The sequence below is a fragment of the Periplaneta americana genome, chromosome 14 (genome assembly GCF_040183065.1).
Source record: "Periplaneta americana isolate PAMFEO1 chromosome 14, P.americana_PAMFEO1_priV1, whole genome shotgun sequence".
Lineage (NCBI taxonomy): Eukaryota > Metazoa > Arthropoda > Insecta > Blattodea > Blattidae > Periplaneta > Periplaneta americana.
In genome coordinates, this window is record NC_091130.1 from 51,929,195 (window position 1) to 51,945,699 (window position 16,505).

Consider the following 16,505-nt stretch of genomic DNA (forward strand, 5'->3'; position numbering starts at 1 on the left):
TGATAGGATGTTTTGAGCTCCAAAGCTGCTGCCGATTTGTCTCACTTCATACGTTAAGTTTTACCGACGAATATACTAGAAACAGTGGTATAATTACTCCATCTGCATTCGCTGGAAGTTATGAGGATTTGTATAATCTAAGCAAATAGAATAAATTACAGATTGTGCTTGGGATCTTACCTTCGCAGTGCTTGCAACGTTTGGCGCGGTCGGCAGTGGAAGAGCCGGCTCCGGTGCTCACGGGCATCCTGACGACACGAACAAGATGATGAGGCGGCGAGTGGCAGCAGCAAATCTAGCGGCCGCCAGGAACTATCGGAACTAGCACTTCTTTCATCATTCTAGTATCAGAATTACACTCACTCGCGACACCGGCTACAATCACCAAATAAATCCACCACAACACGAGTCCCTCAAGCCGCTAACTTCAGCCAGACAGGCGGAAACAAGACGACGGCGATGAGGACGATGATGATCACGGAAGTTACGCCGCAACCACGATTCGCGAACCACGGAACTGACGGCCTGGCGTTAGAATCCTCTTCGTCTTCGCCATCATCGGGTTCAGAATTTACGGAAGCTGGATCCTGCAGAGGCGCAGAAGTCGGGGGAAGAACGTCACCTCCTGTAGCACGCTGGGGCGCCAACGTGGTAGCACCATCCTTACTGTCATCCACGGCGGTACGCACCGTTAGAAGTGGCACTTCACTCGATACAGATGTCATCGTGGACTAAGACTTCGGCAACCGAGGAAGAAGAAACGGTTGATCCCAAACACCAGAATAAAATTTGAAACCCATGACTGTCCATGCACTTTCATCCACTGTATCGGTCCACACTGTGGCAACTGCTGCCGAAAAGTCCTTAACAATGTCTCTGAGTCGGAATCACAACAAGAAATAAACTTGTACACTTCAATTCTACAGCCATTCTCACATATACTACAAATATTTTCTATGAGATTTCATCTTCCAAGTCCGGCGATACTTTTCACATTACTTTTATACATTTGGAATATAAAAAATGGAAAGTTTCAAAGTTGGAACTAGCAGATCTTGGGGGAGATGTTTATAATTTATACTATCCTTTGCTACACAGAACGGTCGCAAGGACGCGTGACAAGATTGTAGGTAGAAAACACGATTTATTCAGTGATGCTAACATAGCCCATGTGCTGCGGCAAGGGGCGTAGCTCTCTCGACGGTTCCGCATCAGCTGATTGTCTTCTTTACATCCCACATTGACAAGATGATCATATAGTTCGGTAATTACTTCTAATAATATCTTGATGGCCCCCTTCTTTCAGATTATTCGTTTTATAGTATTCGGCATATAAAATTCGTCCACGTATTTTCTTGCTTCTAAAAAGTTTTCTATTTTTGAAACTTTAGTGCAAAGATCGTTTTGTTCTCTTCTTCTTCTTTCTCTCTCCGTCACCCTGCGTGCTACTTGTCGATACTTTTGCTTGTGTCGTCGAGTGTAGAAGAATTGAATATGAGCGAGCGTGTGTCTAGTACAGTCGTCGTCGTCGGTACGAAGCGTTGAGCTTCTCGCATCTTTCTCAGCGCCCAACCCGCCACCTCCCAGCCTCTTACTCCCTGGTGATGGGACGGCTGTGTTCCCCTGTAGGCCTCTCTCGGCTGTTTCCGCCACGACGCTCGGGAGTATCCGCGACGCTGGCACGCGTCGTCCTGGAATGTTCAGTTGGGCCCGTGCCATACCGGGGGCGGCAGAAGTCCTGTGCGACTCTCAAAAACCCGCACCAGACCCGAACCCGCAACTCTCCAACTCTGTTAGCTATTTCTCTTTCCAATGCCAACGCAATTTTTCCCCGTCGTATCTGAACAATACGTATAAACTTCTAAGCAAGTGAGAGTGAACACATTGTTTCAAACAACTTGAAGAACTGCAGACATACTGAAGACTTTCAAGACTTGATAAAATTCAGTACACTTAAATTTATACATGTCATACAAGTATCCTTCAAGTACGGACAGCGTTCACCATACTTAACCAAGGTTACATCTTACATATAAAAGTCAACGTGGCTATGTATGTATGTATGTATGTATTTTTTTATTTTATTGGGTTATTTTACGATGCTGTATCAACATCTAGGTTATTTAGCGTCTGAATGATATGAAGGTGATAATACCGGTGAAATGAGTCCGAGGTCCAGCACCGAAAGTTACCCAGCATTTGCTCGTATTGGGTTGAGGGAAAACCCCGGAAAAAACCTCAACCAGGTAACTTGCCCCGACCGGGATTCGAACCCGGGCCACCTGGTTTCGCAGCCAGACGCGCTGACCGTTACTCCACAGGTGAAGTATGTATGTATGTATGTATGTATGTATGTATGTATGTATGTACTCAATACAAATCTACACGCTTTGACCGATATTTGCCAAAGTTTGCACATTTAACCTTCATAACCCGGAGAAGAACATATGCTACATTAAAATTGTACAAATGGACGTTAAATAAATTTAAAAAGTAAAAAAATAAAATTAAATACGATCAAACATTCCTGTATAATACTAAAATGCAATCTTCTATAGTCATTTGTTCTTTATTATTGTCTGTTATAATTCAACATCGACTCTCATGAGGCCATGGAAATTACAACACGAAATTATACAAATCATGGAGGCTAAAACTAGATAGCCTAATTCATGCAACGGGTATCTTTACGCAGTCCGGAACCGTATTATGAATTTCTTGATGCAGTTGTAGGTAGTGGGCAGACTGTGTTTTATCCAACTGAATTCTTGAATTCACAAGGATTGCTACCATAATATTTAATAGTGAATTACCAATAGTACTATTGCGAAATATTGACCCCCCCAAAATTATGCAATGGAACAAGAATTGGTGTGAAAAAAACTCATTCAAAACGTAGTAATAGAAGTGACAATATTAACTCACAAAACGAAAGGAGAAGATATTTTTGTCCCACGCATTCCTATGATACGCATTAACATGCCTTTCGATTTTAAGTAACAGCAAAGATTCACGTAAAGCTTATTAAAGACAATTCATTTTGGTTGTCTATAGTTGAGTTTCCGAGATTTCCGAAAAGTCTAACAACCAGTTCAATTTAAAAAAGAAGCAAAAAGGACAACCCGGGCAACGTCTATAGTTGAGTTTCCGAGATTTCCGAAAAGTCTAACAACCAGTTCAATTTTAAAAAGAAGCAAAAAGGACAACCCGGGCAACGCCGGGTGCCTTCAGCTAGTATTCAATATTTCAGAAACACAGTGCTTCCTAATCTACACGATCAGTTCACGTTAACACTTCAACATGCGAAATCGCAGACATGAGTCGCGTTTTTTTGAACCTCTACACATTCGCAAAATTACAGGACACACACAACTTTTTCATTCCAAAATACATATTCTACGCTGTCAAGTTTACAGAAGACACATTCTTATACAAGAAGGTATTGAAAAGTTCTTAGTCTAACATGGGGGGGGGGGGGAAAGTTATCTTATCTTAAAACAAAACTTTCTGTGCCAGCATTACAAACAGCCTTTATCGTTAGTGAAAATGTCACATTATTGTACCAATGCCGTAAAATATTACCATCGCGGCTAAAATAAAACGACTTCTATTCTGACGGCATTACTTATGCCATGAAGTTAATATTATTAAATTATTTTTCTTGCAATAATATTTAATACATCACTACTATTGTAGCAAGCAATTCTTCATAGACCACGATACGATACTACCCATCATTACAAATGATATATTATTTCTTTATTATTGTTTAATAATGCTGTCGTACAAAAAATTGCGTACGAAACACCCTCATAATGCTATAAAGTTATTGCATTCGTCAAAATTAGACCTAAATCTAGTCTCCACGAAAACAAGAACATCGAAGCCATAGACATCGAGCATCACACTCATAAACACAATCAAAATATTAGTTTTGCATGGATGTCGCTTTCAAAATGTTTATACTCTGGTTTATAAATGGCCTCCATCTGTTTCACGAATCACGTCTGCACCATAAAAATAAAATGGGAGTAAATTCTTTCAGAAAGATTTAGAAAGTAAATTATGCAAAGCCCTTTGTGTTCATGGGTCAAGTATGTATGTGTACAAAGCGAGACAAAAACGCTTTGTCAAATTGAATAGTAGTCACGGCCTTCCGAAGTTGGGGGATGCCATCAAGCAGGCAGCTGTAGAAAGATTGATAGATGGCCGGGACTACAAAAACTATACTGTTTACATTAAAATATGAAAATGGATCGTTTGTGAAATCGCACTACTTTATCTATATTTTGTATAAATCTGTCTATTCTATTTATCTGCCCCCGACAGCATAGCGATTATACTGTACAGTAGCACTTACCATTAACATCCAAATAATAGAATTACATCTGGATACTGTGAGAAATGAATCAAGGAGAAACAGGAGAATTCACTGATAACGGCACACAAGAGTAACAAGGGAAATACAAGGCGAAGAGGAGAATGTAAGGAAAACATGTGGAATGTAAGGGGAAAAAGGGAAATGCAAGGAGAACGAGATGATGATGATGATGATGATGATGATGATAATAATAATAATAATAATAATAATAATAATAATAATAATAATAATAATAATAATAATTTATTTTAGCTGACAGAGTTAAGGCCGTAAAGCCTTCTCTTCCACTCAACCAGCAAAAAGTGTATATACATATGCATGAACTTACAAAAAATTCAACAATTTGATTAAGTGAGAGTTACATGTATACAAGAGTTATATACGAATTAAACAACAAAATATTATGAACTATTAATTAGACACTGAAATAAACTGTGTAGCAGAATTAAGCTAAAATACATAGAATGTTAATATATTTCAAATAATATTAGATAATACAAAGAGATTATTATGAGACAATTTTGAAAATACAGCACTATCAGAATGATTTCTAAAGAATGATGTAACAATGTAGTCAGTGAGAGTTTAAATCAGTATGATTGGCGTGAAATGCTAATAAGGTTATCTTTTAAGCTGTTTTTAAAGGTGTTTATTGTCTTGCAGCCCCCAATACTTTGATGATGATGGCAAGAAGAATAAAAGGAAAACAAGAAGAACAAGGGAAAATAAAAACAACGGTAATTCAAGGAGAGCAAGGGAAAGTAAGGTGAATAAAATGAACGCAAGAAAGGCATGGGAAAGATAATGAGAACAGGGCAAATGCAAGGAGAAAAAGGGAAAGACAAGATCAAGGCGAAGACAAGGAAAAAAAGAGGAAATATAAGGAGAAGGGGAGGACGAGGACAAGGCGAAGAGAAAGGAAAAAGAAGACAAAAATAACAGAAATTCAAGGACAAAAGGGGAAACATGAGAAGAAGGGAACTACATTAGAGCAGGAAAGACAAGGAGAACAAGGGAAACATATCAAGAACATAAAGAACATGAACATAAGCATAAGCGGAAAACGAGAAGAACAAAGGGGACACAAGGACTGCAAGGGAAATACGAGGAGAACAAAGGATGGGGATGCGTTTTTATGTTTTTAAAATCGCCAACGACGATTTAAGTGACTTACCAGCACCATCTAATATTAGAACCTGATGAAATTTTGGTTCCCCAGCTGTGGGGCGGATGACGAGTTGTCTATGGGGAGTTCTTGGCCTCACCTCAGTTCATTCCCGTTTGATCTGATTACCTGGTTGGGTTTTTTCTGTGGTTTTCCCCAAATTCCAGGTTAACCTGTTGGCGAATCCTCGGCCTCATCTCACTACATCTCGCCAAAAAAAAAAAAAAAATGTAATCTTGTAAAATTTTTACTTGTTCCACATCTTAAAGCTTCATTGCTAATGTAAGATCTATGGAATACGATAAATGAAATAATGAACAGTAGAAGGAAATGGGATGGGGAGAGTGCGGCATACGTACGAAGCACGAATATTGCCGCTTTACCCTATCCAGGCGCTAAGTTCACTGGTGGCCCCAACTAGCATTAAATTATATTATCCCGTCAACGGTGAATTTCCAGACTCCATGTTTACTGGAACTTTTTTTTGCTTTCTTCGCTTTTACTTCACATCCCTAAATTTATCATCACTTCTGAACCACTCTGTATGATAGGGTAAAGGTTGGTAAAACTGTGATACGAGTAATATTATGATAGTTCTTTTTAAGAATTTATTACCAATTTTACTGAGCGAGAGAAGGACCGGTTTTGTGCAGCAACTTATCCACGCACATTCCCTTAATACGTTGACGCAAAAAACCAATATTTCTCTCGCTCAGTAAAATTGTAATAAATTTTCAAATACTACTACTCGTATCACGATATTACCAACCTTTATCTAATTGCCACAGATGCTAGTAATAATATAACAAACCACAACTTGAAAACTTTGGATACTCGTAATGTAGAATAAACAATAATACAGAAAAATAACGTATAGATAGTTAAGAAAACAATTTTACAAATAAGAATAAATAATAAGCTCTAAATCCTTAAGGTACAAAAGAAAATACTAAATTAAAATTCGGCACTAGTTTACACAAAAGCATATGTATAATAAACATGTTTAGCTCCTATCTAAAATTCAAATTCAAATTCAAAATTCAACTTCAAATTTATTCACAATTTACATTTGGAATGATACATATGAATATATACCCGAAATGGGCATAAAAGGGCAGTCTGTTAAAAGATTGAAAGATGGGAGTGAGTGGTAGCGGATTCTAGAAGACTCGGAGCTGCATCAGGGGCATCGAAGCCCCGTCAGGATCTTACTGTCCTCCTGACGGGGATATTACGACTCATACAGATCTATTGGTACAGCAGATGATTAAGGACGGTTTGCCTGTGAATCTTACAATCCATCAAAGGTATGGTAAATGGATTTGAAGGCTGGAGAGGAATGCGCAGCATAGCGGATAGCGAGTTCGGCTTAGCCTGGCACACAGTCGCACACAAGTAATTTAATCAGGGGTGCACAAAAAGCCTATATGAGCCGAAGAGCTTAAAGATGCTCCATGCTCGCCCTATAACTACCTCTATACCTCTGCAAGCCTTTATATTCGAAGTTCGTAGTTTAAAATCCAACTGAGAGAAACTGAAATTCACATCAGGTATTTATCCGGAAGCCTGTAAAATAGGATGACTAGTGTCGCGTTTTTTACGGGATTGTCCTTTTTTTTTCAGCCTCTTGTCCTCTGTAACGAGAAAAGTATGCTCGGGACGCCAAAGTCCCGTTTTTTTTTAAATGGCGTCCCGTTTACCTAAATTATTGTTGAAATGTTTATTTTTATTTTATTTTTTATTTAATAATCACATAAATCATTGATTAATTCTATATTGTTTCCATCAGATGTCACCGTAATGAATTCAATAAAGGTCACATTAATCACAAAATGCCATTTCAAAAATCTGCCTTGCATGAACTTCTATAGTTTCCTGAAGGAAAGGCCAACACTTCTAGCGCAAATTCACTCATCAAAAAAATATGATGCTGATTGCACAGTTTATCTTCATGGAGAATGTTAAAACAGTTAAAAGAAAACATGAGGCAAAACATGTTGTTATGAAACAAGTTCAGAATACAGTGACATGGATATAATAAACCGCAATTTTATCTCCTGAAACGAACGATTTTCCCAATTGGAAGCCATACACTAACAAACTTACGTTTCTTTGCATAGGACTATGAAACTTTCGATAGATATATGTGTACATACATGAATTTAACATTTTTAAGGAAGTAGAGGAATCTGTTGGGATTTGTAATTTTTATTCATGTTTTCATACGTAAAAATCTCACAAAAACTAAAATTGCACAACTTTTTTTTTTGCGTCGAAAATCGAAACCTATGATATATATTGGTGTAGACACACGAATTTAACACTTGAAAGAATTAGCACAATCCATTGGAATTTATAGATTTTATTAACGTTTATACAAAACGCAATTTCGTCTCCTGAAACGATTTTCCCACTTTGAATTCATACACTAACAGACTTAGGTTTCTCTGCATGGGCCCATGAAACTTTGATAGATATGTGTGCAGACACATGAATTTAGCATCTTTTTAAAGAATTAGAGGGATCTGTAGGGATTAGTTATTTTTATTCATGTTTTCATACTTAAACATCGCGCAAACCTAAATTTTCACAAATTTTTTCTTTGCGTCGAAAATCGAAACCTATGATAGATACTGGTGTAGACACACGTAATTCACACTTTCTGAAAGAATTAGCACGATCGGTTAGAATTTATAGATTTTATTAACATTTATACAAATCGCAATTTTGTCTCCTGAAACGAACGATTTTCCCCACTTGGAAGTCACACACTAACAAATTTATGTTTCTCTGCACGGGACCATGAAACTTATGATAGATATGTGTGAAGACACGTCAATTTAGCATTTTTTTTTTAAGAATTAGAAGAATCTGTAGGGATTTGTCATTTTTATTCATGTTTTCATACTTCAAAATCTCGCAAAACTAAATTTTCACAATTTTTTTCTTTGCGTCGAAAATCGAAACCTATGATAGATACTGGTGTAGACACACGTAATTCACACTTTCTGAAAGAATTAGCACGATCGGTTAGAATTTATAGATTTTATTAACGTTTATACAAATCGCAATTTTGTCTCCTGAAACGAACGATTTTCCCCACTTGGAAGTCACACACTAACAAATTTATGTTTCTCTGCACGGGACCATGAAACTTATGATAGATATGTGTGAAGACACGTGAATTTAGCATTTTTTTTAAGAATTAGAAGAATCTGTAGGGATTTGTCATTTTTATTCATGTTTTCATACTTCAAAATCTCGCAAAACTAAATTTTCACAAATTTTTTCTTTGCGTCGAAAATCGAAACCTATGATAGATACTGGTGTAGACACACGAATTTAACACCTTATGAAAGAATGAGCAAAATCGGTTGGAATTTATAGATATTATTTACGTTTATACAAATCGTAATTTAGTCTCCTGAAACGAACGATTTTCCCATTTGCAAGTCATAATTAAGACACACGTTTCTTTGCATGATACCATGAAACTTTTGATAGAAATGTGTGCAGACACATGAATTTAACATCGTGCGAGATCGTGCGTATTTGCTTGGTTTCCGCACAAAACCAATCCGCGGAAAGTCTAAAATTCCACATTCAGTATTCCCAACCTAATACACACAACAATTTCCCTCTTCTTACCGCTTAAGTGACATATTGATTTTACTGCTTTAGGCTTTTAACATATTATTTTTAGAGACGTTCAATATAGTAATAATTCTAAATTGGAAACTTACCACTGCAATTTCACGTAAATTGCACTGTTAATCATTGTTTTTAAACATTTGCAAAAATTAAGTAAACTCTACAACTCCACTAAAGTTACTGCATTCGTGATGCAAGTAACATTAAGGAAGCTGTGAAAAAATCAACAAGATTCCAGACTCATCATAGACTGGGTGAAAAAAAAAAGACAGACGTATATCACGGCCTGCTGGAGTATAGTAAACACAGAAAACATTTTAAAGCAACAATGTTGAAGATAGATATTTTTGTTTTGCAAATTTACCGTCATTGAACAGAAACCAAGATGGAGATTTCATTGCAACTAATTAGAAATTCCTCTTTCAGGTATGTAATAAACGATCTTCGCACAAAATAATGTAAGATACACGAGCGGTATGTTTTCTTTCAACTACGTTTCGCTTTTTCAAACTTTTCCTCGAACATGAAAACTTCAACATACCGCTCTTGTAACGCATATTACTGTTCTTTAAGGAATTAGAAGAATCTATTGGTATTTGTAATATGTAAGGTCCAATTAACCTGAAGTATTTTAAACAGATAAGTTAATCTCGTTAATCCAGACTAGTTGCAATATAAAAAATAGTTAACAATGACTTAAGCCAAGTATCCATACTACTTTATTGTGTATAATTATTAGACTTATAGCCTAGTTATACAGTGTAGTATTTATTACTTTAAATGAATAAAACTGGACCTTATTGCTCACTGACATTATATAAACACAAGTAATAATGAATGTTTAAATAAAATGTTTGATTCATGTCACCTTTAATAAGTGTATTTTTTATTTTGGAAATCTGGTCACCCTACTGTAAAAGAATCTTCTATCTGTAGAATACAGTTCCAGACATAATTTAACTGGCGTCTGTTGCATTATGATTGTCTCTACGACCTAATGCCTCATCAAAGATGTCGAAGTGTAGATTATCTGAAATACGAAGACGTTGAACAGAGGAGGGCAGACTGTAAACACATTTTACCCAGAAATTTGCTCGAAAAAGAAAACTCTGAAATTATATAATAACACATGCCGAACGAAAGACCAAGATAAAAGAATCAGAATTCAGATAAAGCTTGTCCTTGTCCATTGAAGATTTTCTATGAGTAAACGTCGGGAAAGTAATGAATGGATGACTGGCTCCACTCATTTGAAAGGTGACAAGAGTAGGAAATGTTTCGTCTACACTTCTACAGAGCCAGCAGACAAGATGCGGTCATAAAACACTGCTCGCGTTTTGTCAAAATATACGGAACTCAAATACACCAAACATCCTTTGCATGGTTAGCAAACGGCCGTAGACATTCTATGATCGGAATTCTGTGGATGTACCAATATTACCATTACCAGTTTAGAGAACAGATAAGAAAGGATGAACATTAGTTCGTCCAAAAGTCTCTCTACCATGGTATTGACTTGCAAAAGCTGATTATTGATTCGTGAAGCAAATTAAATGCATTTTTGCTTCCTTCGCGGTCAGTTCAGAATCTGTATCAATCTAGAGTAAGAAGAACTTTTAATGAAATACACACTACAAATTTGCAAGTATTTTCCTTAACAATAAATGTTAAATGTTATGTTTTATTTAACGACACTCGCAACTGCAGTGGTTATATCAGCGTCGGCGAAATTTTGTCCCGCAGGAGTTCTTTTACAAGCCAGTAAATCTACTGACATGAGCCTGTCGCATTTAAGGACATTTAAATGCCATCGACCTGGGCCGGGATCGAACCCGCAACCTCGAGAACAGAAGGCCAGCGCTATACCAACTACGCTACCGAGGCCGACTTACATAGAAAATGTAGGTAGTTTTTGAAATAATCAAAGCTAAATTTGAAGTAAATACAAAAGTCAATATTATAATATCAGTATTACGTTCAGCATTCCTGTAGGTAGTTGTCTGAGTATTAAATCTGCAGTGCCTGAGAAAAGTGACATAAGTTAGTTTCCACAAACCTTTTTTTTTATAATTTATTGACAACTTACACTGGTTTATGTCGATTTGATTTTTTTCTATATGAATTATTGTAATGGGAGAAATACTTATGTCTCTTTTTCCAAGCGAGCAGATGTTCCGTAAGTTGTCAATAAATTATCAAAAAAGATTTGTGGAAACTGACTTATGTCACTTTTCCCAGGCACTGCAGAAATAACCTAGCTATAGACTCAACGGTCTTACCTTTTGGTTAGAAGTTGTAATATCAGTTTTCTTTTTCTTCTAGCACGTTCTTACACTCATTCGTTATCTCAACTGGCTTAAGTGTATTTTCTATATTCCAGTTTTGATTTCTAACTCGTTCTGAATTATCATTTCTTTATAATAAGCCCCGAAGACAAAATGGTGAGAGTATGTTCAGAAATACGTCAACAATTACTGATATTGTGAATGCATTTTAAAAACAAAACACCATCTACAAATAGTGCTAACCTCTGTTCCAATTCGACTAATTATTGAATAAATAACCTTGAAATAAACTTACGTCATACAACGCGACACTCCATTTATTTTATTCCGCGAATAGCTATTCAAAGATTTATTCCGCGGTCGTACAACTGGGCCTAAATGAACAATGCTAGTCTATTAGTATATGCAATATAAAAAGAAGGAGGGACAAAAGTACTTGTTCTTCGTTTTTAAAATATGGGTCAGAGCACGGAATAAAACCGCCCATTTCCAAGTGCACCGAACTGTTGGCATTCTGTGCTTTAAGAACTTGCAAGCAGGTCTTGTTCCTGGCACAAACTTGCACTGTGATGTATTTAAACAACAGACACGATTTCTTCTGCGCGAAAAATAATGACCCATCACGAATCGTTCTTTACAAAATGGTATAAGAAAATTCTTGAGTCGCCACACGGAATATTTGTGAAGTGGAGTGCCATCAAAGGGGAGGAAAAAGGTTCGTGATTTAATTAGTAGTAATCACGGAATAATTCCGCGTTCCAACGTACTTTACAGAAGTAACGAATTCTTTCAAATCAGTTACGATGAATGACATGACATGCTTGTGTACACCAGTTCAAAATATTATTGTTCTTTCATATGATTCCCTTTGTGGGTTCAAATCCTCATGAATGCTGGGAATTTGTAACAGTAACAGTGCTACCAAACTAGCAACACTAACACGTAACAACCAAATTCCACACAATTACACACATGACTTTAGAATTCCATTTTTCTGCATGCAGAATATATATATATATATATATATATATATATATATATATATATATATATATATACCGGGACATCATTTTATTACTTTTACTTACATTTCTAATATCAACCTCGCTATACATTTGCATTAACGGTTGAGAACCGGAAACGTGGTTTTCTACCCCCTTCCACGAATGGAATTCGATGATACTGGCGTAAAATACAAACAAATCACTTTACTGGGTATAGGAGGGAAAAAAAGTAGTTCATTCATTTAGGCTACGTTAACTAGGAGATATCGCGATTTTCAGTTAGATAATTTTCATTAGGTTTTTTTTTAACCAAAATACAGTACTGTATTAACAATAAGTGTTTTTACTCACGAACTGAACTATCCACGCGGACGCATTCATTATGCAGTGTATATTATACTGCCTGCAGCACATTAGCATACAATATAGAGAATGAAGTTAAATTGAAAAATAATCATAACAGGTATGGATATTTAAACAAATTTTTGAAAATGGTGGCCGTTCATTCCGATACAGGCTTCAGTTCTTTTGTGCACATTATCTCACTATGGACTATTGTACCGAATTCCAATTACCAGTTTCGTTCTTCGTACTAGTAGGCCTAACTCATGTTGAAATAATTCTGTACCTACTCTGTAACAGAGTACCTTACGTACTGAAAATTCAATTTTCACTTTTCCCGATCCAAAAAGATAAAATTACTCAGACATGCTATATACTGTCCAAGTGGTTATATCGCATGGTCGTAGAAAGGGGGGAAATCACGTGACATTTAAGTACTTAAGGAAGCCCTTTTATTTAAGTTATTTTAAACAGTTGTATAATAAAGTATTACGTGGACGTCCAATTCCTAACAGAAATTAATGTTTTCAGGAAACAGTCAAGACAACCCAGTCACTAGCCTTTACAGAGGGGCAAGCAGAAGCGGGTGGGGGAAACCGGGATTCGACGTAGGCAAACAGACGAGAGTACCTGTGCGAAAATATGATTCAATATTGAAAGCTCTTTCGTCACTGCAAAACGCGAACATATTTCTGGATTGTACTATATTCACTCACTCAATACTGTTTACTATGACCGTAAGGCGACTCGGACTGCAAATGTGGCCTTGGTTCTGTGAGGACGGTTAGAAATTTACTAGTAGAAGGGGTGGGAGTGAAGTACATTAAAAAACTTAGGTACAATAAAAATTGAAGTAAAAATAAAATGATGTCCCTGTATGTATGTGTGTGTTAATGTACTGTACTTACATAGCTTTCTGCATTCAGCGTTGGTTTGGTTTAGTGTCACTTCTGTTATCGCTGCAGTACTTCTAGAAATAGGCCTTATCTTCAATTGTATAAACGTTGTTAATATAGTGTTTCAGTTTATAGGCTACGTGTATTATATACAAATATATTACTTATTTTTTGTTTAAATACGTCATATATTAAGCAATTGAATATATCATATTGTGATCGAAAATACATTTGTTACGAGTCATAGCTTACATGGAACAGATTGGAGAGACACGGAAAGCCAGACAAGTGACTGAACTTGTTGTAAAAATTTGTTCTCCAAGCCGACACCATCCCCCTCAAGTCCATCGTCAGACAGCTGTTCAAGTCCATGAGCTGTGTCCAGAATTTTCTTGCCTCTCAGAACATTGAAAACTCGGGAGAAAGTATATAAACAAAGGGTCACAACCTTTAAACAAAATGACAAAACTCAGGCTACCCGCAAAGATTATGCACGGTTAAATAATCCACCCACGGCTATTCCAGAGTCCACTGTACCGGTATTTCATGTGCACATTTATTTTTTTATTAACTCAAAAATTTAGTGGGCCTAGCTGTGAGAATTCCATACAAAATCCACACAGCCAATCATTCCACACAGTAATAAAAATTCCACGCACTTTGTGGAATTCCAGACAGTTAGTAAACACTGAGTAAAAGAAATTTAGCAGAGCTTATTTCGGAGTAGAACTGAAGTTGAGAGTCTCTGAATGAGACGGCTTCAGGTAAATTTCACCTCTGCTTCCACCTCACATCACAATTCCCCAACATTTCAGAGCTGTTAATACGAATGTCATAGCTGGAAGTTAAGTGTAGTACTTGAGCCCAAAAAGTAGACGGCCTATAAACAAACCAGTCTCAGTTCGTTTGCAACCAGCAAATCTGCAAGGCTCTCAAAGGTATAGCTCCAAAATCTTGTATTCATACTACATCACACTATACGTATCAATGATGTTGAACAGCAACCTCGTGTATCAAAATATTGAATTTTATAGGAGAGCGAAAAATAACACTTTAATATATTGATAACGAACACATAATCATCTGACATAAGAGGGTATTTAAATGTCTTCTTCAAACGTTTGTGTCAATGTCTTGACATAAGATATGTTTGTAGAAGATTGCAAAGACTTTTATTATAGGAATTAATTGAAATCTCATTTTATTCATTTTTTTACATACAAGGTTGCTGTTCAGCACCATCGATACAGCAATTGACTGTGAATATAGTGAATATTCAAATACAAAATATTTGTAGGAATTTAGTTCACCACTCCCTAAGAAGTCAGTAAACATTTTCTGTATAAAAAATTAATGAAATAACATGAAATTTTGACGGAAGAGGTCCCGAGTTACTTCAATAAAGATACGCTTTTCTAGACACGTGGACTAGCGCCGAAAGTCTCATTTATTTAACAGAACAGAAAAAAAAAACTTACACCGAAACTACAGCGGTCCATTTTGCTTTTAGGAGACGGCAGAGAGAGTATTAATATTAACAATCCCAGTACAACTATCGATTATAACGCTTTTGTAGCCATGACTTCGTAAATACAGTAATGAAATTATTTTCTGAAGAGTTATTAAACTGTTATTCATGTATGCTTCTCTGTTTAGGGTTGAGTCTGGTAGTATCGGACATCGGGTAATATCGGACAGTGAGTTTCTTTCATCTACCACACGATGATAGTACCTGATTGACATGGTTACGTTTCTGTGATGTCGCATAGAGAAACGTAACCATGTCATTCAGGTACTACCATATGGTGGTAGATGAAAGAAACGCACTGTCCGATACTACCCGATGTCCGATATTACCCGACTATCCCCTAATAGCAGAATGACAGGTCGCTTTCCTCGCTATTCAAGGGAACCAAACCCTTAGATTAAGCAAATGAAGTCCGAATAAGCCTGCACGACAATATCAACTCTTTTCAGCATTATTATTTTTAGAGGACATTGTTATGCATCAACAATATTTATTTTGAGTAATATTCAAAAGACTACACATACTTTCAATTTGACACGCATTTATTCGGCAACTTAATAATTTTCACATACCTGAAGAAATCTTTACAAGAAGGGTTAAAATTGGTAAGAATTTGTAAATCAGCTCTAATGAGTTAAAAGAACTTCTGTTTCTTACATACTTCTATTTTATTATTCATAAGTGAAAACACTCTCTCGGTGTGGGCAATGGATGCTGGAATACTCGCCACTTTAGCTAGTTAGTTAGTTAGTTAGTTAGTTAGTAGGGTTTAAAAAGGGCGCGTCAGCTACTATGGCTATTTGCGGCCTTATCTAAAATCCTTCACAATACAAACACAGTACAATAATCAGAATGCTTACATGAACTAAAAAGCGTTGTAACGGTTAAAACGAGGTAAACAAATGCAGTTTCAACAATGTGATTCATAAAAATCATAAAAGGTGAGCAGTTCTCCGACCCTAGCTAGTATTAAAAAAGAAACAATAAAATAATAAAACAAATGCCACCAGAAATAAATTACCTGGCGCATTTCTAAAATGCTTGAATATAAAAGGTTCAAATGTCAAGTTTGCTAAAGAAAAAAAAAACATACATAACCTCCGGATGTAAAGGGTCCGGAGGATAAGTAAAACGGGTCAATAAAAAATCTAAATCACCCTGTCAAGTCCTGTATTCGATAAAAATCTCAGAACTGCATTTGTACAATTAAAATCATTTCCAAGAGCGTCACGTAGAGTCGGCCGAATGCCATA

The 16,505-nt window shown here is 36.4% G+C and overlaps 1 protein-coding gene across 5 annotated transcripts in view; it reads right to left on the reverse strand.

Moving 5' to 3' along the window:
* The window catches only part of LOC138713276 (myocardin-related transcription factor A-like), a 646,210-nt gene that overhangs the window by 322,720 nt on the left and 306,985 nt on the right, over positions 1-16,505 (reverse strand). The window contains exon 1 of one of the 5 annotated variants that reach the window (XM_069845241.1): positions 181-1,596. The exons of the other annotated variants lie outside the window; for them this stretch is intronic. Within the exon in view, the coding sequence (XP_069701342.1) occupies positions 181-247 (67 nt within the window). The 5' untranslated portion in view covers positions 248-1,596. Of the gene's footprint in view, positions 1-180; positions 1,597-16,505 lie in introns of those variants that run through there. 5 annotated transcript variants of the gene reach the window in all.